General features: G+C 32.7%; 1 protein-coding gene and 1 pseudogene across 9 annotated transcripts in view; one reads left to right on the top strand and one right to left on the bottom strand.

The window, feature by feature from the left end:
• The window catches only part of LRBA (LPS responsive beige-like anchor protein), a 541,206-nt gene that overhangs the window by 369,585 nt on the left and 144,426 nt on the right, over positions 1-27,195 (top strand). For all 9 annotated transcript variants that reach the window (XM_036234292.1, XM_036234286.1, XM_036234291.1 and 6 more), the window contains 4 exons: positions 2,703-2,820; positions 4,846-4,948; positions 10,226-10,341; positions 12,945-13,057. In XM_036234292.1, the coding sequence (XP_036090185.1) occupies positions 2,703-2,820; positions 4,846-4,948; positions 10,226-10,341; positions 12,945-13,057 (450 nt within the window). The remainder of the gene's footprint in view (positions 1-2,702; positions 2,821-4,845; positions 4,949-10,225; positions 10,342-12,944; positions 13,058-27,195) is intronic.
• LOC118612592 lies at positions 10,870-10,988 on the bottom strand (annotated as a pseudogene).

Genomic DNA, 27,195 nt, shown 5'->3' with positions numbered 1-27,195 from the left:
AGTTGCATGCCCATGATCTTGCAATGATTGACATCACCATTATTACCAACAGGACTATCGTCTATAGTTATAAAAGGTAGAATTTTTCAGACTAGTATGCGATATTCTTAACATATCACAGAGTTTAAAGAATACTTGGTTGTTTGTTTTCTTTTGATTTTCTTCTTTCATCTATAACTCGGGTGCAAGAAAACAAATGTAGTTGATTATAATTTCCGATGAGTTCAATTCTAGTTTATCAAAAATTTAAACTATTTTTTTTTTTTTTTAAAAAAAAAAAAGTAAGAATGTGTTATATAGGTAGATCCTGGACTTTTGGATTATAAAACCTGGGAGTAGGCCAGGGGGTCTTTGTAGGAAGTATTTGACTTTCCTGGGTCTCTTTTTCCTTTTAATAGTTGGAGGTTGGAGTATAAGTGTTACAGAACATTTATTGGATTCTGTGCCATTTCCTAAGTCAAGGGCTGGCAAACTCCAATACCAATGGAAACTAGGGAATAATAGTAAATAAGGGGAGACTGCCAAAGTGGAGAGCGCACACCACTTGTTACCATACAGCATGTAGATCTAGGTTTGACAGGTGCTCCAGTTTTTCCTGAGAAACCAGAAATCTGAATGTTAATGTAAATATTTATTTTCTCATGTGTTTGCAACTATTTAAAATTTTGTTAAAGTACCACTGGCCCAAATAAAAAGAATATAGGCCAAATATAGAGCTTAGGTTACCATTGATTGATTGATTGTTTTAATTTTTCAAAAACATCTACTTTGTGTCACACATTGTTTTAGTAGAACTTAGATTCTAGTATTCTAGTACCAAGTAGTGGATAAGCAAGAAGATATTATGATTTAAGGTAATAATAAGTGTTATGAGGAAATCTGATGAGTTTGGGGTTGGGATGAGGTGGTAATGGAGGAAGTGAGGTGTAGATCTTTTGGCTTTTCTGAAGAGGTAACATTTGAGAAGAAATCTAAATGTGAGGATGGGCTAGCCTTGTGAAACTTTGGGAGGCACACCTTCCAACCAGGGGAAAAAACAAATATAAACCCCCTGAAGAAGAATGAGTTGGGTTTGTTAGAGAGCCCCTGATGTCAGGCTTTTATAAAATATTATGAAGTCTCAGAGTTTATTGTGCATGCAATGCAAAGCCATTGGATGATGGTATTAAATATATGAGTGGCGTGATTTGATTAAATTTTTTTTTCCTTTGTCTCCTCTGGTCATAGTAGACTCTAGAGGTAAGACTAGAAGGAGAAAGACAAGGCTAGCAGAGGTCTACAGGGTCCACAGCAGATGGGCCAAGCATCAGCAGGCTCCAGAGGCTTGTACCTGCCGGTCACGGTGACGAAAGGGTACATGTTTATTCTATCACCAGTTTTAAAACTGAAAGCGTGATTAGGTTTTTGGTCCTTTGAATTGTTTTTTTTCCCCTCATAATAATGAGGCTTAGATTTTACCTATCTTTCATTTCTAGATCCTATGGTGCCAGAAAGAGCCATTTCTGTAGAAAAATCTAAATACATAGTGAATTAAATAGGTTTGCTCTTTTTTTTCTCCTCAAGGAAACTACATTTTGAATGGAAGAATATAGATTTGTTTGCAGTTAGGATCTGGAATATGGAAATGAGTAAAGTTGTAGGGTAAATTCTTACTATGTATTACTTTTCCTCTCTTTGCTTATCCTATCATTGTGTAATATTATATGCAGTGCAATATTATAATCAAATGTCATTTTATTTGTATTTTTTATAGTGGTTACTTTTGAGACATATACCTTAAACGTTTAATTTATTTTTCTTTTATGGATTTTCATCAGGTTTTGATAGCAAACACATCTCATTTTCTTAATATTATGTGAATTACTGGTGTAGAGAAATTCCACATCTGTTTTTCCTTTAACACCTTCATAATTAAGCTTTTGAAATGAACTTTTTAAAAAACAAAACTCGAATAACAAAGTGACAAAGTGGCTTAGGACTAAAGACAGGATTACTTTTAGTTGGCAAAGCATTCTAAGCTACTGCGTCTGTCACATGGAATGACAAGAATTGTAACAAGTTACTCTGACAACCACCTACTCCATAGAGAGATTATGCTGAGTTCATTTGCAGGTTTGTGTTTAGCCTGCCTGACAAAATGATACTTAACCTCTTAAGTATCAAAAAACAGTCTGTCTTTGTGTTTTCTCAATAAGTGACTATTGCCTTAACAGCGACCTTAAAAGTGTGATTTTCTAAAGTTATGGACTTACATATATTTTTTAAAGTATGTAAAAAGTACTTTTGGGTGCATTAAAATCATGTTCTATGAAAATGAATTGTATATGTGACCTATAAGCATGTGGAACATTCTTTTCAGTGTTCTTCTTTTGAGGTTTTACCTAAAACTTTACATAACATGACTCAAAAAACAGTCACTAAATAATGCAATATGTGTTTCCCAAATAGTAATAAATTACATCACTGCTTTAAAAAGCCCTCAAATATATTTATATATGGATGTTTTATAATTTTGCTTTTTTATTTAAGCTTCCTTTCTATAAGTTGCAATCTTTTTTTTAGTCTCTTTCCAGGTTATTTTAATGACTTTATTCAATACTGAAAAATTATTTTTCTTAATAGGATCTTTTTCGTTTTACTTGGTGAGGGGCAAAAAATTCTTTTGTTTATTTAGTTGGCATTATTTTTTTTTTCCTCACTAGATCCTGGCATATACAGAAGGGCTTCATGGAAAATGGCTGTTCACAGAGATACGATCAATCTTTTCTCGTCGTTACCTTTTGCAAAATACAGCCCTGGAGATCTTTATGGCTAACAGAGGTAATGTGTTGCAGAATTATACTGTTACAAAGCTAACCTCCATCTCTTTAAAATTTCATTTTTGAACATACCATATTATTTCCATTTAAATAGTATTTTGCAGTGTACCCTCTGCCCTACTGACCTCTTTTTTGACCCACATGAATCTTCATGGCTGCCCCTACCCCTAAACCTTGGTCATTCTTAGAATTATTTGTAGTAGTTTTATTTTTCTGACCATATCACAGATTAGTTTAAGGCTATATACATATGGGGAACAACTAGCCATTTAATCAGTTGTGGAATTTTTATGTCCTCAATATTGCTCTGATGCTTAGACTCCTTCTGAAAAGTGGCTGCATTTGGAGAGAGAAGGGTAATCAAGTGATTCATACATTTATTAAATCTATTGTCTAACCTATTGCCGTTTATAAAATGGCTATCAGAAAATGGTACTGAACTGTCAGGACTTTGTATTACATCATTCTTGAAAGACCTAAAATTCAATTTGTGGGTTTACAATGAAACTTGGTGAAATTTATTAAGACAAGAAGGAGAGACAGGGTGAACTTGTAGGAAAAGGCAAACAAGGGTGACGTATCGTACATACTCCTTATATATAAGTAGGTCGACGTTTATTTTCTCTTTCTTTAATCTATAAATTTTCGTTTTAGAAATCTACATATAATAACACGTAGTCCATGCACACTTTTGTTTTGTTTTATGAAATCAGGTCTTTAGGGAATATAGATTTCTTTAGGTAAAGATGGTTTTCCCTTTCCCATTTGGTCTCCTCCCCCACACATACCTCTTTTTACTAGTGTAAACATTATTCTTCCAGGCAAATAATCAAGTGAATGTTTCACATTTTAGTTCAGTCTGCATTCTTGTTGTCCCAGAGGGGTTTCAGGCTTATAATATTTATTGCTTGTTCATTCTCATTCATTTTTCTTCTTTGAAATTTTTTATGTATCTTTGCTTTTATATGTGTTTTTTTTTTTTTATTGCCTTTTCCACATGATCATGGTCATCTTCCATAGTCTATGATAGTTTTTCTTTTTTTCCCCCTGTATTCATTGTGATAATGGTTATATAAATAAGAATTATTTAAAAGGCATGTTGGTACTTAGTGAATGATCATGTACTTTTTTACCTGAGACATGTTGGTAATTCCAGTGTTTAAAAGCTACACCAAATTAATGAACATTTTTTTTTTTTTTGGCTAGAAGTATTTTTCCAGGCTGGGTAAGCCCTTGTAGCTTGTACATAGTTCTGATATGGAAATTAATATAATTAAAAATTCCCGACTGACTAGATTACTTTCTAAATTATCTCTCATGATTTTGTCACTTTGTTATTTTCATATATTAAGGAAAAAAAATTATAAATGGCTTTAATAAATTAACATGTATATGCTGAATATTCTTGTATACATTGGTGTGCATTTCTTAATTTTCTCAAAATGTGTACTTATTAAAATAGAAATAATTAGAAAGCATTTAAATTTGAATGTCAACCATAGAGGGAAAAATTTTTCTTCAGGTCACATATTGTTCTGGATTATACGAACATATAAACTATAAACAAATATTATAATGAGAATTTTTTTAAATGTTCATCATTGAAAATAAATATAACTGACAATTTAGTAGCTGTATCTATAGTCCTTTCACTGTTAGATTTACTCTATAAACTTAAATTTTTAAGTTTTTTTGTAGAAATTCATAATATATATTTAACTTGCCAAAATTTTGTAAATTCAACTTGTCACTAGATAACCTCAGCTTCTTGTTCCATTAATACAACAACAGTTGTTATAATTCTGACAGTATTAGAGAAGGAAATATCTATGGTATAGGAGTTTGTATGTGAAATGCATATTACCTCTGACATATTAGTACTAAAACTTGACATGCTCTATAATAAAAGTAATACTGAATTGTATTTAATAAATACTGAACTAAGAGTAAATGTTTTATCAAACCAAGAAGTCTTCCAGAAGGGAAATCATATTGCATTCTAATTTTTAAAAATTCTTTTTCATAGTTGCTATAATGTTCAACTTCCCAGACCCTGCAACAGTGAAGAAAGTGGTTAACTACCTACCTCGTGTTGGTATTGGAACATGTTTTGGATTGCCTCAAACCAGGTACTGTTTTAGATGAGAAAAATATAAAAAATAATCTGTGTTAATATCAGTTCTTGTTTTGAAATGCATGACCTTCTGCTTCCTGTTTCATAGTAAATGATTATTAGTGTATTGTTTTGAGTCAACTGAATTTCTGTTTCAAGAAACTAGAAAAGGAACAAATGTAAACCAAAGTAAGCTGAAAAAAGAAAATAATAAGCATAAAGCCAGAACATCAATGAAAAAGTAAAAACAATAAGGAAAAATCAATGCAATGAAAAGTTGTTTCTAAAGATTAATAAATATCTATACAAGATTTATAAAGAAGAAGATGATGATATAAATTGCCAGTATCAAGAATAAAAGAGAGGACATCACTACAGATCCTTCCTATATTAGAAGGAAAATAAGAATATAATATGAACAAACTTATGCTACTTAACCAGACAACATAGATAAAATAGATTCCTTGAAAGACACAAATTATCAAATCTCAATAATGAAGAAATGATTTACCTTAATAGATATCAGAGGAAACTGAATTTGTAGTTACAGGTATAACAGAAAATTCCTAGTTCAAATCCTTTCATTGGCAAATTTCATCAGATGTTTAATGAAGAAATAATACCATTTCTAGGCAAACACTTGCAGAAAATAGAAAAGAAGGATAATTTCCAAAGTCATTCTGTGAGGCCAGCATTACCTGAATTCAAAATTCTCATAAAGTCATTACCATGAAAAGCAAATACTGACCATCTTAATTGGGAGGGAAAAAAATAAAATTCTTTTTATCTATTGATATACATGCCTCTATGAGATAATTCCTGGGGAATCTACCCCGCACCCCCCCCCAAAAAAGTATTGGAACTAATAATTTAAGTATATTACTGTATACAGAGTCAATATACAAAATTTTTTGGGTGTACTTGCAATGAATAAATTAAAATTGAAATTAAATGCACAATCTAAATATTTAAAAATTAAATATCTTTGGATAAATTTGAAAATATATTTGCTAGACTTGTTCATTGAAAACTATAAAACAGTGTTCAGGGAAATTAAAGAAATCTAAAAATGGAAAGTTATATATCATGTTCATGAATTAGAAGACTTAATATGATTAAGATGTCAGTTTTCTCCAAAACTCATTTAAAGGTTCAAAACAATCCTATTTAAAATCATAGCAGGCTTTCTTGGAGAAATTGAGAAGCTAATTCTAAAATTTAAGTGGAAATACAGATATTAATAATAGCTAAAACAAGTTTGAAACAGAAAAATAAGGTTTTTCTCGAGGAAAGGTTTAGGGGACTTTTACTATCTGATTTCAAGACAATATAAAATTATATCAACTGGTATAGTTTGCTATTCGTGTGAATAGATTTATAATTAATAGACTATATTAGCATCCAGACCCAAACGTAAATGGTAAATTTGATTTTCAACTATGATAGCAAGATATATTCATGGGGATAGATACTGTTTTCAACAGATGGTGGTCAGCAATTGGATATTCAAATGCCAAAAACAAACAAACAAACAAACTAGAAAACAGAAAAACCTCACCTCTTACCTCATACACAGCTCAAAATGTAACAGAAAAAAAAAAGGTAACACTATAAACTAATCATAAATGCTAACGTAAAACTTCCTAAAGAAAATATAGGAAAAAAATTTTTGTGACCTTGATTTAGGCAAAGATTTCTTAGATAAGTCTCAAACAAAATTCATTAACTGGCCTTCACAATTAAAAAACAAAATTGCTTTTGAAAGACACTCTTAAGAGAATGTAAGGATGTGGTACAAACCAGGTTAAAATATTTGCACAACTTACATATACGTCAGTGTTGGCAGTGAGCTGATCCTGTCGGCTGTGCCACGTGTCTGCAGTAAGCTCATCTTGCCAGCTGATCGAGAAGGGAAGGTTCGGTGGTGAGACGCCCAGTTGAAAGAATGCACGAGGGGCAGACATGAGAATGCAGTGGCAGGCACGAACTTTGCTGCGGGGCGCGCACTTGTGTCGGGAAGCACAGTTCTGTTGGAGGGGGGAGCACAGTATTGCGTGCACTTCTACTCTCCAGGGGACCGCGTGGCTCCTCACATAGCAGAGTACAGTAGTGGCCTTCAGCCACGCGTTGTGATACAATAAGCTGAAGTATGTTCATGTATTTCAGGCACAGGCGCCTGACTACACTAATGTAGCATTCTAAATCCAGGGTCCTATTCCTAGCCAGGAGCCTGGGTCACAGCCAGACCTGGGACCAGCCAGGCCTTGGGCCAGCCAGGCCTGGTGCCCACAACATACAATAAAGGACTTATATCCAAGATATATGAGAAACTCTTACATTTAATAATGAGAGAAGCTGGTTAAAAAAATTAGTAGAATATGTGAACAGATACTTCAACAAAGAATAGATAACAGATTCAGACACATGAAAAGATGCCGAACGTCATTCATCATCTGAGAAATGCCAGTTGTTCAAACCACATTGTGATCCCATGCCACACCTATTAGAGTGACTTTCTAAAATTGACAATACCAAGAGCTAATAAGGATGCAGAGTAACTGGAAGTTCACATGTTGCTGATGAGAAAGTAAAGTGGTATGGCTTCTTTGGAAACAATTTTACAGTTTCACAGAAAGTTAACCCTACACTCACCATACACCCCTTCGAGTCTCATTCGAAGGCATTTACTTTAGAAAAATGAAAATATATATTCATACAATGACCTTTTCACAAATATAACAGCTGTATTCATAGTCACAAAAATATTGGTCATCAGCCAATGAATGGATCAATGGTGGCGCATCCACACAATAAAATGTATTATTCAGCGATAAAAGGAATGAACTGCTGATGTGTGAGAGGACATGGATTAATCTGTAAAGTATGATGCTGCATAAAAGAAGCCAATATAGGAGACTACATACTGTATGATTCCATTTATAAAACATTTTGGGAAAAACAAAACTATTTGTATAGAAATCACATCAGTGGTTGCAAAGGGGTAGGGGTAAGGAGGGTAGATTATTTACAGGGGACGGTATGAGGAGTATTTGATGTCATGGAAATATTTCATATCTCGATTGTTGCGTTATTAAGACAACTGTATTTGGCAAAACTCATTGCACTGTTCACCTAAAAAAGATGAATTAGACCTTATTGTAAATTATAGTTTAATAAACTCGATTTTCAAAAATAAAAAAAAAACGTGAAATGTTAATGCAGATATACAGCATCAGCAACTGTAGAACCATGCTAAGTAGGAATGCAAATTAGTATAGTCACTATGGAAAATAGTTTCCTAGTTTTCTTATAAAGTTGAAAATGCCTTAATGTTCTATCAGTTTCACTCCTAGGTGTTCACCAAGAGTTAGGAAAATGTACACATTCACTTGTAAGCAAATGTAATTGCAGTGTTATTCATAATAGCCCCTCACTGGATACATTGCTAATGTCCATCAATTGTGAATGGATCAACAGTTCCGTGGCTCATCTACACAATGAAATACTCAGAAATAAAAGGAATTGACTATCAATACATGCAATAACATGGATGCATCTCAAAAGCATTATGCTAAGTGAAAGAATGAAACACCATGGACTATACTCATCATAGTTATGGAATGTGATTCTATTTATATGAAATTATGGAAAACAAAACTGTAGAGTAAAAGCAGATCATCGGTTTCCAGGGGCCAGGAACTGGGACAAAGGAATTAGCTGCAAATGGATTTGAGGGGGTGTTTTGGAGTGTACCTTGGTTGTATAAATATATATTCAAACCTTCTTAAACTGTACATTTAAGGCTGGTAAATGTTATTGCATTAAATTTTATATCAGTGAAGATTGTTACAATAATAAGCTCTCTACATTTAAATGAGTTACAAAAGTGTTTATCACATACACATTTTCATATGTACTATTAGTAACATGTATAAAAATCAGGTTAACATTGTTACCATTTTTTAAACACTTTATTGTCATATTTGTTGTAGTTTCTTTGTTGATATTAATATAAACCCATATGTTAAGGGTTTTGTAACTAATATATTTAATGAACACTTTTATCTTTAACCTCTGGTATTGATTTGAATTGTTTTGATTAGTATTTATTTCAGTTTTTTTTAGATAATATCTTATAATAAATGCAGTTGAAATAGAATGAACAAACAACAGTCGGAGTGTTAGTAGTAACAACAGTCATCCTGAGCTGGAGGGCTTTCTAAGGTGAAGCGCTCACATGCCCCATGCAGTAGTGCTGGGTTCCTTACCAGGTCTCCCTCTTCATGGGCTGCTTGAGTGTCTACTTAACGTGAGAGCTCAATTTCTCTAGAGCAAGTAATCCAATAGAGAATGAGACAGAAGCCTCAATGTCTTTTTATGACCTACTCTTGGTAGTCATCTGCCATCATTTCTGCTACTTACATTTGTTACAAGTGAATTGTTAAATATAGCCCAAGATCCAGGGGAGGGGAATCAAGACCCACCTCTTTAGAAATTACACAACTCCAGAAATTGACATTTAAAAAGTCATTGACTAGTACACTTAATGGGTAGATTTTGTGACATTTGAATTAAACTTTTGCAAATAAAGCTTTTTAAAAAATGGTTACCTTGTTCTTAGTGGTGGGAAGAAATGGATAGCATACTTACCTGAGACTGTAGGCTCTGAATGTAATAGTTAATGCTATTACCTGTTTTCCACTAATGCGTACAACTGGTCATTTGTATCCTTTGTTATTTACATTGTGTTACGAAAACACAGAAAAATTGGTCTTCTGTTAAACTGTATTAAAAAAATGATAGTTTCTCTAACCTTTAACCTACCCCCCGAATAGACAACTAAAGAGTTTACTGTCCTCTTTACCTGTTAACAAGTATATACAAACATAGTATTTAAATATATAATGGACAAATCTGTTTTTAAGTGATGACTATTAAAATTGATAAAGATGTGAATACAGTTACTGTAATTTCTTTTATATCAGTAAAGTAGTGAATTATTAATTATACTATTATTAACCTTATGGAACCTAGTTACTATAATGGCATCGTAATGACAGCTTACCTTAGTGAATAGAACATGTATAATAGACCTGTGGCTAGTCAAAATCATTTGTTTAACCATTAATTGTAGATCAAAACATCATTAGTATTCATTAGTATAACATGAATAGAAGTTTTCAGAATATACAGATATCATTTTGATTAAGCACAGATATTCATGATTTGTTATTATGATTATAATTAGTCTTAAGTTTAAATTGATTCTACATTAATTTCTTTTTTTTTGCAGACGTATCTCATTAGCTAGTCCCCGTCAGCTTTTTAAAGCTTCTAACATGACCCAGCGATGGCAACATAGAGAGATTTCAAATTTCGAGTATTTGATGTTTCTCAACACGATAGCAGGTAATCTGAGCTCACGCGTCATCTTATTTCTAACAAACTACTTATTTCTAATAAACTTTGAGATATGATTAGATTATTTTGAGTGCTGGTACAAATAGCTTATTTTTATTTTTGTGATTGCTACGTGAATACTTAATCAAGAGTAATTTTGACTAAATAGAGTTGACAGCTTTGCATGTGGGCAGTTGGCTACTTGAGAGAAACTAAAAATGAGCATATACAATCTTTTCCAAAAATATAAAATGAAAATTTATAACTATTTAATATAGCAAGAATAGACTATATGGAATAGTAGGAATGAATAACCATGTAAAAAGTGAGTCTGTTAATAACTTAATTAGAAATATATGATAAAACAATGAAATATAACAAAAAGAAAAACTATAAAATATTAAGGAAAGGGACTTATTTATTTATTTATTTATTTATTTATTTATTTATTTAGGGGAGGCGACCCTTGGTTGACTTGACAGATTGCAAGGACCCTGTCAGCTTACAATTTCTCGTTTTGTATTTTTTTATTTTATATTCCTAGAGCACCTGGTCTTCCTAGGTGGTCTCCCATCCAAGTACTAACCAGGCCTGGCCTTGCTTAGATTCCGAGATCAGACAGGATTGAGCTTGTTCAAGGTAGCATGGCCATAGACAGTAAAGGAATATTTATATTACAACCAATATATGAAAATCTAAAGACTAAATGGCTCTGTAGAAGTTCTGAAATCATATAATATTACTGAAGATCACCCACTGAAACTGTTTAGTTTGAAAGAGTAAAAAAATAGAAATCTCTCTTTACTTTTTGTTTATGATAATTAAAATGAAGAAAACAGGGAACGTAATTGTGAAACATTTGAGATCCAGGTCAACAAACTGACAGAGTTTATATTTGAAGCACAAAGGAGATAGAGAATGAGGCATGTTGCTTACTCTCAGACAAGTTATTTTAAGTACAAATGTGAGCATTTATGTGATTCTAAAGCAAAGGGGTATAGATTCCAGTGTGTGGGGCGGTGGCCAGGGTGTAAAATACTATGAGGATTAAAAGGGCAGAGAGAGAAGGAAAATATATTCATCCAGTTAATGGGAGTAAGGAAAATATCAGGAAACATTTCATGTTTGTGTAAGTATGGATATTACTTTATCAGAGAAGGTAGTTGGGAGATTAGAAGTCATTTTATGTAAAACTGAAGACAAAGTGAACTTACAAAAAGGGGAAAATATGAAGTATAGTATCGAACCTATATATACTGTTTTTTCCCATACTTACATATACATAAATGCTTCTCTTTGGCATATCCTAATTGTCAGCAACACTACTACTGTGTATGGGGGAATTGTTAAGTAAATTAAAGGGTACTTATATACAAGCACTGTGGTGCCTCAAGAGTCTGTATGATAACTGAGATGGTTGCTAAGTTACTAATGGTTGGGGTTGGGGAGTATATATAGCATGGAGACGCTGGATAAAGGGATGATTCACGTCTGGATGGGACAGAGCAGGACGGTAAGGGATTTCATCATACTGCTCAGAATGGTGTGCAGTTTAAAACATGAATTGTTTATTTCCATAATTTTCCATTTAATATTTTGGAGTGCAGTTGAGTGAGAGTAACTAAAATGTAGACAGCAAAACCATGGATAAGGGGAGACTACTGTATATATGCATATATGTACATAAGTATATATTCATAAACGTATAATGAGAAAGAAAACTAGAAAGGTTGTGTGGAAGGTGGGAGATTTTCTGTCAGTTTGTGGAGTTAGCAGTCAATTTATTGGAAGAATTCTGAAAGTTTCGAACAAATGAATGATATTAGGACTATGTGAAAAATTAACTCGGAGGCAGAATGGATAAATTGGAGTGGACAGAGACTAGGTAAAGAGCAAAGTTTGGAACCAGTTACATATAAAAATTCATGAGGGTCTGCATTACGAGGTTAAAACCATCTGACAGCTAACTGTCATCGACCGCCATTAGCTTAGAAGGGTAGAAGCGTGCAGCCACACTTGGGAGTGGGGGAAAGCAGCACTGATGACGCCGTGCGTCGTATTCAGAGCATCATAGAATTTGAAAACTGTTACAGAAATCTTAGAGTAATTCAGTGCATCTCCCTTATTTTACAGATGGCTGACTAATGAATGCCCACGAGGGTTAAGTCACTTAAACTTGGTTGACTAGTTGGTTGGTTGCTTAATTAATGACAGAGAGGGGAATCTGGTTTTGAAAAGCTGCATGAGAATTGCAAATTGCTTTCCAAAGTCTTAATAAAGCATATTTTATTCTGTACAAGCTTTCAAGTAATAAAAATTAGTCAAATGTAGTGTTTAAGAGCATAAACTTGGAGTTAGAGTATCTGAATTTGAATATGGTTTGGCCATTACTAGTTAACATTATTTTAGGCAAGTTAACGTAACCTTTTGTGCCTTGATTTTTTTCATCCGTTAAATAGATATAATCCTAATTTCATAGGGTTATTGTAAGGATTAAATGAAATAATCTGGTACTCAAAAACTGTCAGTTATTTTTAGTAAATTATATTCCTGAATCTGCCTATCATTTCATGCTATTATTCCAGATTGAGTGACATTTTTTTCCCTCCTAGGACGGAGTTACAATGACTTAAATCAGTACCCAGTATTTCCCTGGGTCATCACTAATTATGAATCAGAAGAATTGGATCTTACTTTGCCAAGTAACTTTAGAGATTTGTCCAAGGTAATTGCTCAGTAATAATCTGAAATATAATTGTCTTGCATTTAAAAATATCTTGGTTATTTTTAATTTTCACATTAGTTTTTAAAAATATTTTAGATATCAATATAACTTTTATATTTTTTGAGGTTCTTTTCAGCTTTTTATTTTATTAGTCCAGTATACAATACATTGATTAGACATTTATGTAGTTTATGAAATGATCCTCCTGATTATCTTCCATCTGGTTCTACACATAGCCATTACATTACTGCTGACTGCTTCTCTATTTAATTTTTAAATGTTTTTTCAAATTGAAAATTGAAAAATTTAATGTGCATGAAAGACTTGATAGTAATTAAAAATCTTATGTATTTTTTCCATATATATTGAAAAAGACATTATTCTTAAATATCAACTTCTTATAAGGGTGTTAGTGTTTGATAAAAATGTATAAAGAAAATCATGACAACTTCCCACCAGTACTCTCATTAAAGGACAAGTAGCCCTGTACTACTCTAGGTCTCCTAGCTGACCTCCTTGCTGCCTTTTGCTCTTCTCACATCCATTTCTCACTACGACGACATGGATCCTTTTTAAATCTAATTTCAAATCACATAAATCCACTGTTTAAAGTTTTCTTAACTTATCATTGAATGCAGAATACATCTTTCCCAACTCAGAGCTTTGTTTTCTCTGCCTTTAATGTATGTCTCTCTGCTTTGTGAGTGGCTGATTTTCTCTGCCTTTAGGTCACCTCTTCATAGAGCCCATTACTAACTACCATCCTTCCCTGATATTCTGCTCTTTCTTGTAGAGCACCTAAAATATTGTGCATTTTACATGTGCTCCTACCTACTTGTTTTGCTTCTTTTCCCCCCACTAACCTCCATAATGATAGAGTTCTTGTTCGCCATTCTTTCTCTCATGCCTAGCACAAGGTCTGCCATTCAATAAGTGTCAAATGAATTAAATAATAAAATATTTATGGCATTTTCCCCAATTTATAAAATAGTAAATTTATTAGGTTTGTAAGTATAAAACATGTGAGTAAAATAAAAATTACTCTTAATTTACCATATATCAATAAGGAATAATCACACTGTAATGCACACCTGCGCGCGTGCACGCGCACACACGCGCGCACACACACACACACAGGTTTTTTAACTTTCTATAAGTGTTTTCTTATATCTTTAGGTATTCTTTAAGAACTTTCTAGTGGTTACCAAAGGGGAGGGGGAAAAATAAATAAAATGTTTAAAAAATAAATAAAACTTGGTAAAAAAAAGAAAAAAGAAAAAAGAACTTTTTGTCCTGGAGTATCAATAGAATATTCTAAATCATCAATTTGTCATAGAAAATAAAGTTTATTTGCCTTTTTTTAGTCTTTTATGGAGAATTTAAAGTGTACACAAAAGTAGACAAATAGCATAATAAATTCCCATCTACTAACCACTCTGCTTCAACAGTTATCAGCTCATAGTTACTCGTATTTTATCTTTACTCTCATTTCCTCTCCTCCTTCCCATATTACTTTGAAGCAAACCCTAGACATCATACCATTACATTAATGAATATTTCAATATGGACTTCTATAAACTAAGGTCTCTTTTTAAAACAGCTATAATACCATTAGCAAACCTAAAATATTAACAATAATTGCTTAATAATTTCTTAATATCATCAACTATCCAGTAGGTATCACATTTCAAATTAAATTACAACTTTCAAAATTCTTTTTAGTTTGTTTATTCAAGTCAGGATCCAACTAAGGACCATATGTTGCAGTCAGTCGATTCATCTCTTAACGTCTATTCTGTAGGTTTCTCTTTCAATTTTTTTTCTAATTTATTAGTTGAAGAAACATATTGTGTAGATTTTGCTGATTGCATCCCTGTGGGATAGTCTAACAAGTTCCTTTGTTGTCTATGTTTCTTATAAATTGATAGTTGGTTCCAGAGGTTGATGGAATTCAGATTAGGTATTTTGGGCAAGACTGCTTTGAGGGAAGTTTTTGGGTTCCGCTGTACTTTACTTTTCTTTTGTGATGTTAGCAGACATTGATATTTAATGCTTAGATTAATTAGCTTGGTATAGATTGCAAAATGATGGTATTTCAATTGTCACTTCTATTCCATTTATTGTTGAGAATCATTGTATAACGAGATACTTCCCTTTGTCTATTAGGTTAGGCCTAGCTCAACAGAATTTCCCAGGTGACTATGAGGAATAAATAGATAAATATTTTGTTTTTTATTTTTGCTTTTTTTTTCTTTTTGAAAAACAGGAAATCCTTACTTACATTTAGATATTAGCTCTTGGACTCTAGTATTTCACTGGAATCTATAGAACTCTCTCTAGTTTAATAAATGAGGACTGTATTAGCTTGACTTATATAGTGAGCCACACAGTATGTCAATAATAAAATCTGGACAGTTATACTCAGGCTATTATATCCTACTCTTTCCATTATTTGAATTTTATGTATATAAAAGTAAAGATCTCATTTTTTATTGATTTGTTAAAATGTAAATTTTGCTTCACAAAATAATTTAAATAACCTTTCCAGAGTCCTAGAAGAATTGCCTCCCCCCCCCCTTAACTGAATTCTTCAGTTTGTCTTCTCTTTAAACACATAGCTTATTAAGACATTTTTGTGCTTTAGAGGATTTTTTTTTTGTAAATTCTTAAAGATGCAGTGGATAGTAAGATGGACTGGAGACAGGGTGCATGTTTCTTTCTTGATGGAACATTTACTAATGGTGATAAGCGGAGGGTATTCAGATGTTTCTAGTGAGGCTGTATTTCTGACTTCTGCCATCACTGCCCCTGAACAAGAACTCCTGTAACCCTGTTAGCTGCTAGTAGCAGTCCTTGCCCCAGATGCTTCCACTAAAAATCTCACCTCACCAGAAGAAATCCTCCAAAACAGTTTTTTTTTTTTTTTAACACAGGCTGTATGATGTTTTCATGATGCGAGTTCATAGATATAATATTAGAAAAATGTTATTAAAATTATTTGCCAGCTAAACGGAATCCTTTATTAAAATTGAATTGTATTTGTATGTGATCGCTGTTTCTAAGGAACTTGCCAAATTCTTTCTTTGGGTAGGTAAAATACTGTCGTAACTAATGCCCTTATAAGTTATCTTCTCTGTATGATAAATAAGGGTATTTTTTATGCCCCAATAGATCGCCAATAGTAATTTTCTTTCTTTATATATATTTTTTTTAATTTTGTTTGATTATAAGTAAAAAGGGGAGGGCCTGGCTTCAATACCAAAACAAGAGTTGCTTTCGTTAGTCTTCATTCTTGTATGTTTATATCCACTATACAAAGACATGAAAATATTCATTTTTATCATTTAGTTCCTTTATCCATTTTTATATTTTGAGAGATTTTGTGAACGATTTGTACTTTGGACCAAGGAAGGATTATTTATAAAGAGAACTTTCAACCAGTTGAATAGCGAACAGTAGTGCAAATAGAAGGGTTGGGAAGCAGCGGGGAGCTCTAACACTCAGCCATATATCTTACAGCTAAGATATCCTTACCTATAAAGCAGCAGTAGCTCAAACGCTACGAAAGTCATTCAAGTTCACAAAAAAAAAATCTACTAGTACTAGTTGTTAACATTAAATATTGATGGAAATAAGTGAATTTGGAATTAACTACATTATTTTTAGTGAAATAACCAAGCATATTAGATATTTGAAAATTGTACTTCGCAAGTATAAAATAGAGGTAATTGTTTATTAAAGTATCTCATTCCTGTTGGTGTTAAAATCTGCCAGGATGTTAAACAGTGTGATTCAGTTTTCAAATATCTGTTCCTACACATATTTTCAGGAATGTATTTCATACATGAAATGAGCTGTGTCTATATGAATGATTATAATAGAATTATATGAAAATTTGTCCCATAGTGTACATTTAGTAAACTTATGTTTATAAGTTTAAATAAACTTATAAAGTTGAAGAAAACATTGTGTGTAAAGATTAATTTAAATTATAAATAGATCTTAACTCCATTCTTAGATAGATAATATAGCTTGACTAGCTTTAAAATGTATTGAATTATTTATGCATATTTATGTCCCTGTAATTTCCCCAAAGCTGGTTTTCAGAGGATTTTAGTAGCTTCGATATAAAGCTACAATTTTATTTGGTAATCTCTTCCATGTTGCATAGGGAATTTTCTTTCTGAAGCTGAATTAACACCCTTTCTTTTGTATTATTTTTCTGATCATTCTTCGAGAAAAGAGAAAGTCTGAATAGAACAATGCTAAAAATGTCTTCTTGAAGTTACAACATTGTATTTTATTTACAATTATCCTTATAATACTTACAAATTAGTATTGTTAGTCTTTTAGGAAATCAAATCTATTTTAATCTGAAAAATATGATGAAAATTAAACTTTTTCTCATACTGACTAAGTCTTCATTGAACATAATAGTTTAATTTATTCCTTCAAAGCTGAAAAAAACATAAGGGTCAAGTTTGAAGTTGATTTTTTACCCTCTACTTCCCCAGTCGTTTCATCAGTGGTATAAAATACTGACTGATGAGAAGACAGATCTAACTATGCATAGACTTTGGAGTGACATGAATCTATATTTTATAAGTACACATTGACTTTTGAATTTTGACAGCCTTCCTGAAAGAAATAAGAATCAACATTTTTTTTTCTTTCTTTCTTTTTTTTTTTTTACTAAGAAATTATAGTAGAGCAGGAATATATTTACAAAATGTCGTACCATAAACGCAGTTACAGTGGCGGAGTGTTTCAGTGCCAGGGCTCCTTTTGTATATCAGGAAGATTTTCTCTGCTACTTTCATTTATTTTTCTCTTAGTATGAGATTGATTGTGTAAACCAATTTTTTAAAGGAAGAAAACCCACGAAAATCTGAGGCACTTATTTCTCTTCTAATTGATCAGCATAGATATTTTGGAATATCGAATGTGTATATGTGCTATAATCTGGATACATATTTCAAAAAACAAGTATATTCTTTAATTGAAATGCAGCTGATAACCATTCACTTACAAATGAAAACTCAGCCATGAATTTCAGAAGGTAAACATCCCATTTTATTACTGTTAACTAACATTTACTGAATACTTAATATATGTCAGGCTCATATCTAAGTATATGACATGTGTTAACACTTTTATTAACATTATCTTCTACAGAGGCAGAAACTGAGGCACCACAAGGTTGCACAAGTTGCACAGAGTTAAGTAGCTTGTGGGTGGAACCAGAATTTAAACAGCAAGCCAGTGTTTCTCAAACCACAGCTAGCACTTAAAAAAATGATTTGAATAGCATAGCGTTATGTAAAAAAAGAAAACATCAATGTGTATCAGGTTCAAATCTGCTTACAAGGGGTGTGTCTGCATGTGCACTTACATGTGTTCACTGGTATGATTTAAAGTAACATTTCTTACTATGAATTTTGGCTCAGAAAGTTTCAGAAACTCTGCAGAAGCTGTGCTCAGCCTTCTACTTTGACATCAGTTGCTGTGTCTGGTTTAATATTATTTTATCAAGTTGCCTTTCACCTCTCATGATGAGAAATACATGGTAAAATATAACCAGCATTCTATTGCTTGAAAAAGGAAAGAAAGGAAAGCTTTTCCAAATTGCCTGCTTTGGGTATGTTTGTCCCAGGTCCTGCCTGAAGCTCTTTTTTTTTTCTGTTCCTTTGCTCCAAGCTTTTTTGACTAAGCCTGTGTTATGAAAAAGCTGGCGGGCGGGGGGAGGGGGGAGGCGGGGAGGGTGGGGAAGGCTGAATGTTTGGTTTAAACTGGAGATTACCTGATGTCACTACTCAAGAATTCATTTTTCTTAAATTTATTGATGGTTTATTGAATAATATTGTTTTCCAGGAACTTTCAGTTTCTGGAGATTTGAAATAATAAAGTCAGGTAGTTAACTATCCTACTAAACAATGAACTAAAAATTGGGAAAAACTAGGAATGGCAAAAGTATAAGTAGGTATTTTATTTTTAATAGAGCTCAATTCTTAAAATGAAGGAAAATACTGAAAGAGAATTTGAAGTAGAGGACAAAGAAAAACTTTTTCAACTTTAGAGTAAGAACACAATGTGAGCTGTTATTTTGGTTCAGAGTGCAGAAACAAGAAAAGTAAACGTTAGGGAAAAATGAACTTGCACTGAGATCTGATTCCTGCCTTGCGGTATAGGAATCTGAGGAAAGTTGACTATCATCAGATATTCAAACTGAATTTTAAATTTTGGTCTAGGCCCCAATAAGTCAGTTTCTTCTTTTTTTAAAAAACAAACAAGCAAAAAACAAACAAACAAAAACCAAAAAAAGTTACAAAGCTGTATCATTCACATTCTATTAAACTAGCAGCTTCCATTCCCCTAATCTGGATCAAAATGTTTTTAAAGAGTAAATTCTCAGATAACTGAAGAGAACTGAGTGACCAAGCTTTCCTGAATTTACTCCCTTGCTGATGAGTTGCTATTGTTTGTCCTCAGTGGATTGATTCTCTCTCTCTCTCTCTCTCTTTTTAAGGATAAAGTAGGTGATTTTCTCTCATGATCTCATTTATCTCCTACCATTTAGTTGCATATCTTTATATGTGAAATATTTCTCCCTAACACACTATTTGGTTGTGTATTTTAATACGTGAGATATTTCTCCCTAACACACATTTAATATACTGCATGCATCCTGACCTGGAATTGACTACCGACATTTAACTGTTGTTGATCAGACAACACTTCTTTATCTCTTTAAGTTTTAAGTGCTGTTTCTGACGAATGCCAGTCCTTTTAGTCTGTTCTGTAACAGATATACTGGCAATCAGTATACCATCTAGATGTCACAGAGGGAAAGGAACACTCTTTTTGGGAGGAAGACAATATTGTTTAAATATGATGGGTGTTACAACTTTCACTTTGTTTTTCTATCTATTGGGCTTCAGTCAAACAGAAGAAATTTAGACTTAAAAAAAAAACCTTATGATATTACAGCAGCACGTAATGGTTCTTAAAGTGTTTAAATAACATATAAATGCTCAAAAAGAAATTTTAAAAACTCCACACTTGGATATTTCTTATTAGCTGACAAAATATATTAAAAATATTTTAATGTAGGCATCAAATAGGAATTCTTTTATATTCACATTGCTTTTAGGGATTTTGATATAAATTGTGTTCCCTGGTCTTGGGGAATTTACAGTCTCCTAAGCAGAAGAATGATATTGGGATAGGTTAGAATATATTTGTAGGGTTTGGGAGAGACACTCCAGTAGGTGCCTTCCACTTAAGGGTGATCTTCCATATGCTCTCTCCTTTAAGTCCCTCAACAACACTGTAAGGAATGTGTTTTTATCTTTAGTTTATAGATAAGAAAACTAAGATGTGGTGAAATTAAACAACTCTTCAAAGTCACACATTTCCAAGTGTTAAGGATTTGATCTTACATCTGTGCCTGTCCTTGAACAGGTAGATTTTAGGTATGACCAGAAAGAATATTTCAGATTGAATACTTGGATTCATAGCCACTTCTTTCTAAACTCCAACTACTCTTCCCTTTATCTGGGCAAAAGGCAAGAGCTTTAGTTTTTGGAGAAATTGTTCCAGAGAAGTTTCTGACTTGAGAACACCAAGAACAGCAGAGACAGAATTGAAGGTGAGGAATGGAAAACAGGAGGATTAACTGAAATCTTTAAGTACTGAATGGTGAAGACCCCCAGACCTCTTGGCTGTCATGCTATCAGGATTCTGGCAGGCGGGCTTATCCCAGCCCCACCTTGTAAGACAGAAGATTGTCTTATTCTCTGAGTATATTGACTGATTCAAGAGGGAAGACCTAAGAAATACTAACATTTAAGGATTCTATTTGAGTTCACTTCACTTCCTTTCAGTAAAATTTGCCAGTTCACATTGCTGCTGATGCTCCATGTACTTCTACCAGCTTTCTCAGGCTTCATTTTTATTTATTTAGTTTTGTATCTGAAACTCCATTTCTTTTTTATGCTTCATTTTTAAAAACGAAAGTATAACCAAGTGTTATCAAACATGTAAAGACAGTCTCCAATATGAAAGACAACAAAGACTAAAACTAAAATAAGCTGGGGGGAAAAAAAATTTAGGAAACAGAAGAAGTCTTAATGACAAAACAGGAATAAATACCCTTACAATGATAAAGGAAAACTATTGCATTAATAGAAAAAATGATGGTGTCATAGAAAGTAGAATGTATATGCAGATATTTTCTAAAAGGCACATCAAAATGATATGAGAAGTAGCCCAGAAAGATAAAATTGGAGGACTAGAATAGAAATCTTTAGATTTAGACAGACTTGTGTCAGTCTGACTCCATTTATTAGTAAGGGACCTTTAGCACATTAATTTGGGGGATCATATATAGCAAACTATAATATTTTTATATATTGTATTATACAATACTATGTAATACTGAAGAAAATTTTTCATAGATACACTGACCTTTTTAAACTTCATTACCTGTACATATGATTTATTTAGTTTAAAATGTAGATATGCAACATGTGGCTATGCAACTCTTTCTCTAGATTAAAAACTAAGTTTAGCAAAGTGTGAAAAAAATATATAGAGAGAGAGAGAGGGAAAGAGAGAGAAGGACATATGTATGTAGTACATTTAAAGGATTTGCTGAAGTTTTGTTTTTAAATTAAGAAAACAGTCTGTTTTATGTGACTGGTTTTTAGACTTATATTTATTAAGTATCAGCAATCTGTATAGCGTATTTGGTTTTCTACCAGAAATTACTTTCTAGCAGAAGTTTTTAAATGACTCCAACAGAGGTTAACCTTGTGCTTTTTTTAAGCAGCCTTCAATGACATTGTTTTTTAACATTAGGCAGAAAATGATAAACCGAAGTAACTGAAATGGATTGTGGTTAATATTACTGTCAGAGTGATGAATAATCCTGACATATACCAGCAACACACTGCCAGTCAGTAATCCTTCTCAAAGTTAAGTATTTATTCACTAATCATCCTAAGTTACTATGGTGTAGATTGACCATTTATTATTATTTATAAATGAATTGTTTTATTTATATAGCATTACCAGTTTTATCCCATAATACTTCCTATTTTCTCAGTGCTGGGTGTACTAACTTGCGTAGATTCAGAGTAGGGAGCATATATACATAACATGAATTTACATAAAAACTGATTTCAAGTCACCAAAAATTTTTTTTAACTTTATTAAGTACTGGTACTATACCTTTGATTTCAGGCTAGGATGATGGCGATTTCTTTTTTTCTTTTTGTAGAGAGTAAATGTGGTAGGAAGACATTTCAAAAACCTTCGAACCTTTGTAGCTTTCTTTATATGCTAGCGTTTGTCAACTTCTCGGTCTTATATTTCCTTATTATATTCAAAATTTACTTTATGTGAATATGTAGTATGCTTTTTTACAGTGGGTAGTGTATTAACTTATCTTTTAGTCACATGTTCACATCCTATCCAATTCTTTATTCTCAAAGTCCATTTGAACAAGCACACTTATTCAGCATAAACTTCTGTTTATAGTAGTACTCTTTGTATTGAATGAATGTGTTTATTCAAATAAATGATTATGAAATATTTGCTAGGCACCTTTTGTAGATGTTATTCTAAAGACTATGCCAGAGACAAAAGTGGATGAGATAATCTCTATTTTTAAAGTTTTATTACCAAATGCATACTGTATGTGAACCATTTGTAGAATAATCAGAAACATTTTATTTCTATGTGACTTAATTCTAGACTGTCCTACTTTCAGAAAAGGATTTTTTTTTTTTGATTCTGTGATTTATAATGTAAACCAAGTCTTTTAAAGTGGAAGAGGGCTGGATTCTGATAACAAAAGCAATAGGTATGATTAGCCCAATGTGTAAACTAGAATAGACAATTAAACCGATACCTTTTTTTAAATGAAGGAAGAAAAGAAAATTAGAATTTTACTGAGAAATACATCCTATTAAACTGCATTAACTTAATTTAAAAATATAAGTTTCCTTGTATTCCAACTATAATTAAAAAATAAAACAGCAAAAACAAATATTAGTGATGATTAAGTTAATAAAATGGGGACGTTATAGATGTACTGTGACATATCCGAGCAAATGATTTGAAAGTTTAAGCTTTGAGACATATAGAAAAGGTGATTAAAAGAAACTAGTTGAATTAAGAACTGTTCAAATCATTTATAGCCCCATTGTTTAGTGCCCTTAATAAACATGAGGTATCACTCACTTTAAGGCATCTTTCTAGGATTCTTTGCTAGGCCCCGATTTATTCGACAGTTTCACTAATATTACAAATTTGATCATGAAGCTTGCTTTGCATAATTAAAATACAAAATTTTAAATCACTTTGGAAGAATGAAATGCTATAAAATATTCAAGTTAAATATAAAGATATACTTTGAAATCTTACATTTAGGCTTAAAAATTTATAGTACTGAAAACAAGAAGAAAGGGGATAAAGGTAAGTTAGTATTAAAAACACTTAAGTAGTTCTTATTCAGAGGAAGGAAGATGTGGTTTTTCCCAGCCTATGGACTCTGGTCACTTGAAACAGACTGTAGGTTTATTACAAGAGAATTCATATATGAACATGTATATGAGAGATTGTCTTACTGGAGAAGTTAAAAGCTGTTGATTTCTTTAGATGACTGCATGCTTATTACTATCCAACAGTGATTTGGCTTTTCTAAAAACAATTGTTTTAAATATAATTATTATTACACTCATATTGTGGCTGCTGCTGTTTATTTTTTATCTATAATGTATTATTGGTGCAAGATAAGGGTTAAGGTTAATGTTTTAGAAATGGAAGTCCCGTTCTTTCAACATTATTTGTTGAAAAGACTATCTTTTCTCATGAATTGTGTGGGCACCTTTGTTGGAAATAAATTGGCCATATATGTATGTCTGTTTCTAGACTCTTAATTCTGTTCTCTCAGTGGGGACATCTGTGCTTATATCACTATCACACTGTGCTGGATACTGTAGCTTTAGAGTAGGACATAACATCAGGTCACATGAATCTCCCAACTATGTTCTTCTTTTTCAGAACTATTTTGGCTATTTCAGGACTTTTGCTTTTTCCCATGTGAGTTTGGGAATTAGTTTGTCAGTCCTGCAGAGAGTTTGATTGAGATAGCATTTAATCGGTAGACCATTTTTGCTAAAAATCATATGTTAGCAATATCGAATCTTCTAGTCCACAAATATGGTTTATCTTCTATTTATTTAGGTCTCCTTTAATTTCTCTCTGTTTTGTAGATTTTAGTATACAATTCTTGTACATATTTTGTTAAATTAGCCTTAAGCATGTCATGGTTTTAATAGTTATAAAATTTTAAATTCCAGTTGTTCGGTGCTAGTATAAAGAAATACTGTCGAATACTATATACTGACCTTGTATTTTGCAACCTCGATAGACTCAAATATTCATACTAGTAGCCCTTTTGTATACTTTTTTGGGACTTTCTATATAGATGAATATATCATATCTGAATGAATACTTACTGCATTATACATTGTTGACTAGAAGTGCTGAGAGTGTCTTGTCTTTGGGGAAAAGCACTTTAGTCTTTCATCATAAAGTATGATATTAGCTATGGGTTTTTCATAGATGCCCTTTATCAGGTTAAAGAAGTTATCATCTCCTAATTAGTTAAATGTTTTCATCATAATTGGATGCCGAATTTTGTCAAATGGTTTTTTGAAGATAATGATGTATTTTCTTTTTTAATTTGTTAGTACAGTGGATTTTATATTGGTTGATTTTGGACTGGTTCATTACTGAGATAAATCATACTTAATCATGATGTATTTTGCTTTTAATAAATGGCTGAGTTTGATGTGCTAATATTTTCTTAAGAATATATGTATGTGCGTTCATGAAGGGTATTGGTCTGTATTATCTGTCTAGTTTTGGCATCAGGGTAAAATAACCATCTTTCAAAGCAGTAAAAATAAGAAAAAAAATTATGTTTACCCTGAATGTTACCATGCCTGCTAATCTTCGTATGGATTATACATTTCTTCATATGGATTATACATTTCAATCTAGTATCATATTCCTTCTGTCTAAAAATCTTGATTAACATTTCTTGATGTACATGTCTTCTGGCAGTTCTTTCATTTTTGTTTTAATCTCACAAAAAGTATTTCACATTGTTTTTAAACAATATTTTCACTGGATATAGAATTCTAGCTTGCCAGTTTTTCCCTCTTTAATGATGATTTTCTATTGTCTTTGGCTAGCCTAGTTACAGTTGAAAAGTTTGAATTATTATTTTTTCCTTTATATAATAATGTTTGTTCATTTTCATTTGGCTGTTGACAAGGTTTTCTTTATCTTTGGTTTTCACCTGTTTGACTACTCTCTCTCTTGTTCGTTTGTTGTTTTGTTTTCCTACTGTGAGTTTTCAGAGTGCCTAAAGTCTGTAGTTTCCATTTATTAACTTTGGAAATTGCTCATTCATTACTCATATAGTCTCTTGTTCTTTTGTCTTGATCTTCCTCCTGTGACTCCAGTTACACCTATATTAATGTCTTTGATTTTGTCCCATAGCTCTTGGATACTAACTCAGGGCTCTTTGTTTTTTACTTTATTCATCTTTGAATTCTATTACCTTACCTTCAAACGTACTTATTCTGTCCTTAGCCATGTTTAGTCTAATCATTACCTCATCAAAATAATTCTTCACTTCTGAAATTTTTTCAGGCTTTTACATTCAGTTCTTTTTTTATAGTTCCCAGCTCTACTGAAATGTTCCACCTATTCATGTAAGTTTTCTACCTTTTCCACTAGATCTTTTAGTATATGAATTCGTTATTTTAAATAACTGTCTGATAACTCTAACCGTCTCTATTATTTCTGAGACTCGTTCTTTTGATTGCTTTATCTCTTCATAATGAGTCATTTTTTTCTTAGTATTTTAAGTGTCCCATATTTTTTACGTGAATGCCAGTAGAGATGGGTGTGAATAATGTTTTAAGCCCAGAAATGTGGATGCCTTCTCTTACGTTAGGCAGTTTATGTGGGGAGTTCAGTTAGTCTAGTCAATAGATGAGCTCGGTTGGGTTTGTTGTTGTTACTACTAGCTTTAGTACAACACAGACTTCAGATTCTTCCTGTTTGAGATTGGCCTTAGGGTAGGTCTTCACGTGCTACAGATTTTTTTTTCATTGTTCCTGCTCTACCCTCTAGCAGACATTTCATGCCTGTGCCACAGAGGCGTTTTGCTCTCTTCTTTCTTGCCTTTTTCCAGAAGTAGGTTGCTATTTGCTTGTTACTCGGTGCCAGGTTTGTGGTTGGGGGTAGGGAAACTCCTCAGTTCTTCTGATCCAGTTCCAGTCTTAAGCAGACCCTGTTTGACTGGTCTTAAAGGGTGAGCCTTCTTAGTGTTCTTGCCTGTACTGTTCTGCATGGCATCCAAACTCTGCCTTGTATCTTTGGCAGGACTTATGCATGATAGATTTTCTTGTGCTTTCTCCAATAGTAGCATATCTCTCTTTTGTATCAATGTGGAATTCTGGCCCAAAGATGTTTTCTGTCTCTTCTCTTAGGTGAAAGGGCTTTTGCTTTCACCCTGCCCCAGAAGCAGTAGATATTTCTCTGGGTCCTGTGGGTAATATAGAGTGTTTCCTAGCCCTTGTCCAGAGGCAAATTTGGCCTTGTTTCTACCCTTCTCTCATGTGCAGTTGATATTTGTCTGGGTCCTGAGATGAGAAAGTTGATATTCCTCATCGATTAGCTTAAGGATTTTGGATTCATAAAAGAGAAAGATGAGTAGATATGAGCGTTATTTTGTGCTTGTCTCTAGTAACAGCGGATCACATTCTTTCGATCTTTTGTTATCATCTGAGCCACCTTTTTTGTTCCTAGTGGCTCCCCCAGCAGTTGACGTTGTGCCAAGACCTGTGAGTATTGCAAAGGTGAGCGTCTCAGTCAGGAATAAATGCAGGCTGATTGAAAGCCGGACCTTTCTGTGGCAGCGTTTCAAGTATGCAAACAGATCTCTTTTTAGGGAAAGACTGAGAGCTGAGCATTTCTTTCTGTTCCATCTGCATTGAGCCCTGGGTGGGGATAGGGCTCAGTAATAACTTTTTTTGCTTGTTTGTTTGCTATAT

Source organism: Rousettus aegyptiacus, unplaced genomic scaffold, assembly GCF_014176215.1.
Source record: "Rousettus aegyptiacus isolate mRouAeg1 unplaced genomic scaffold, mRouAeg1.p scaffold_m13_p_16, whole genome shotgun sequence".
In the NCBI taxonomy this organism is placed as follows: Eukaryota; Metazoa; Chordata; class Mammalia; order Chiroptera; family Pteropodidae; genus Rousettus; species Rousettus aegyptiacus.
This window is presented reverse-complemented; position numbering and strand designations above follow the sequence as displayed.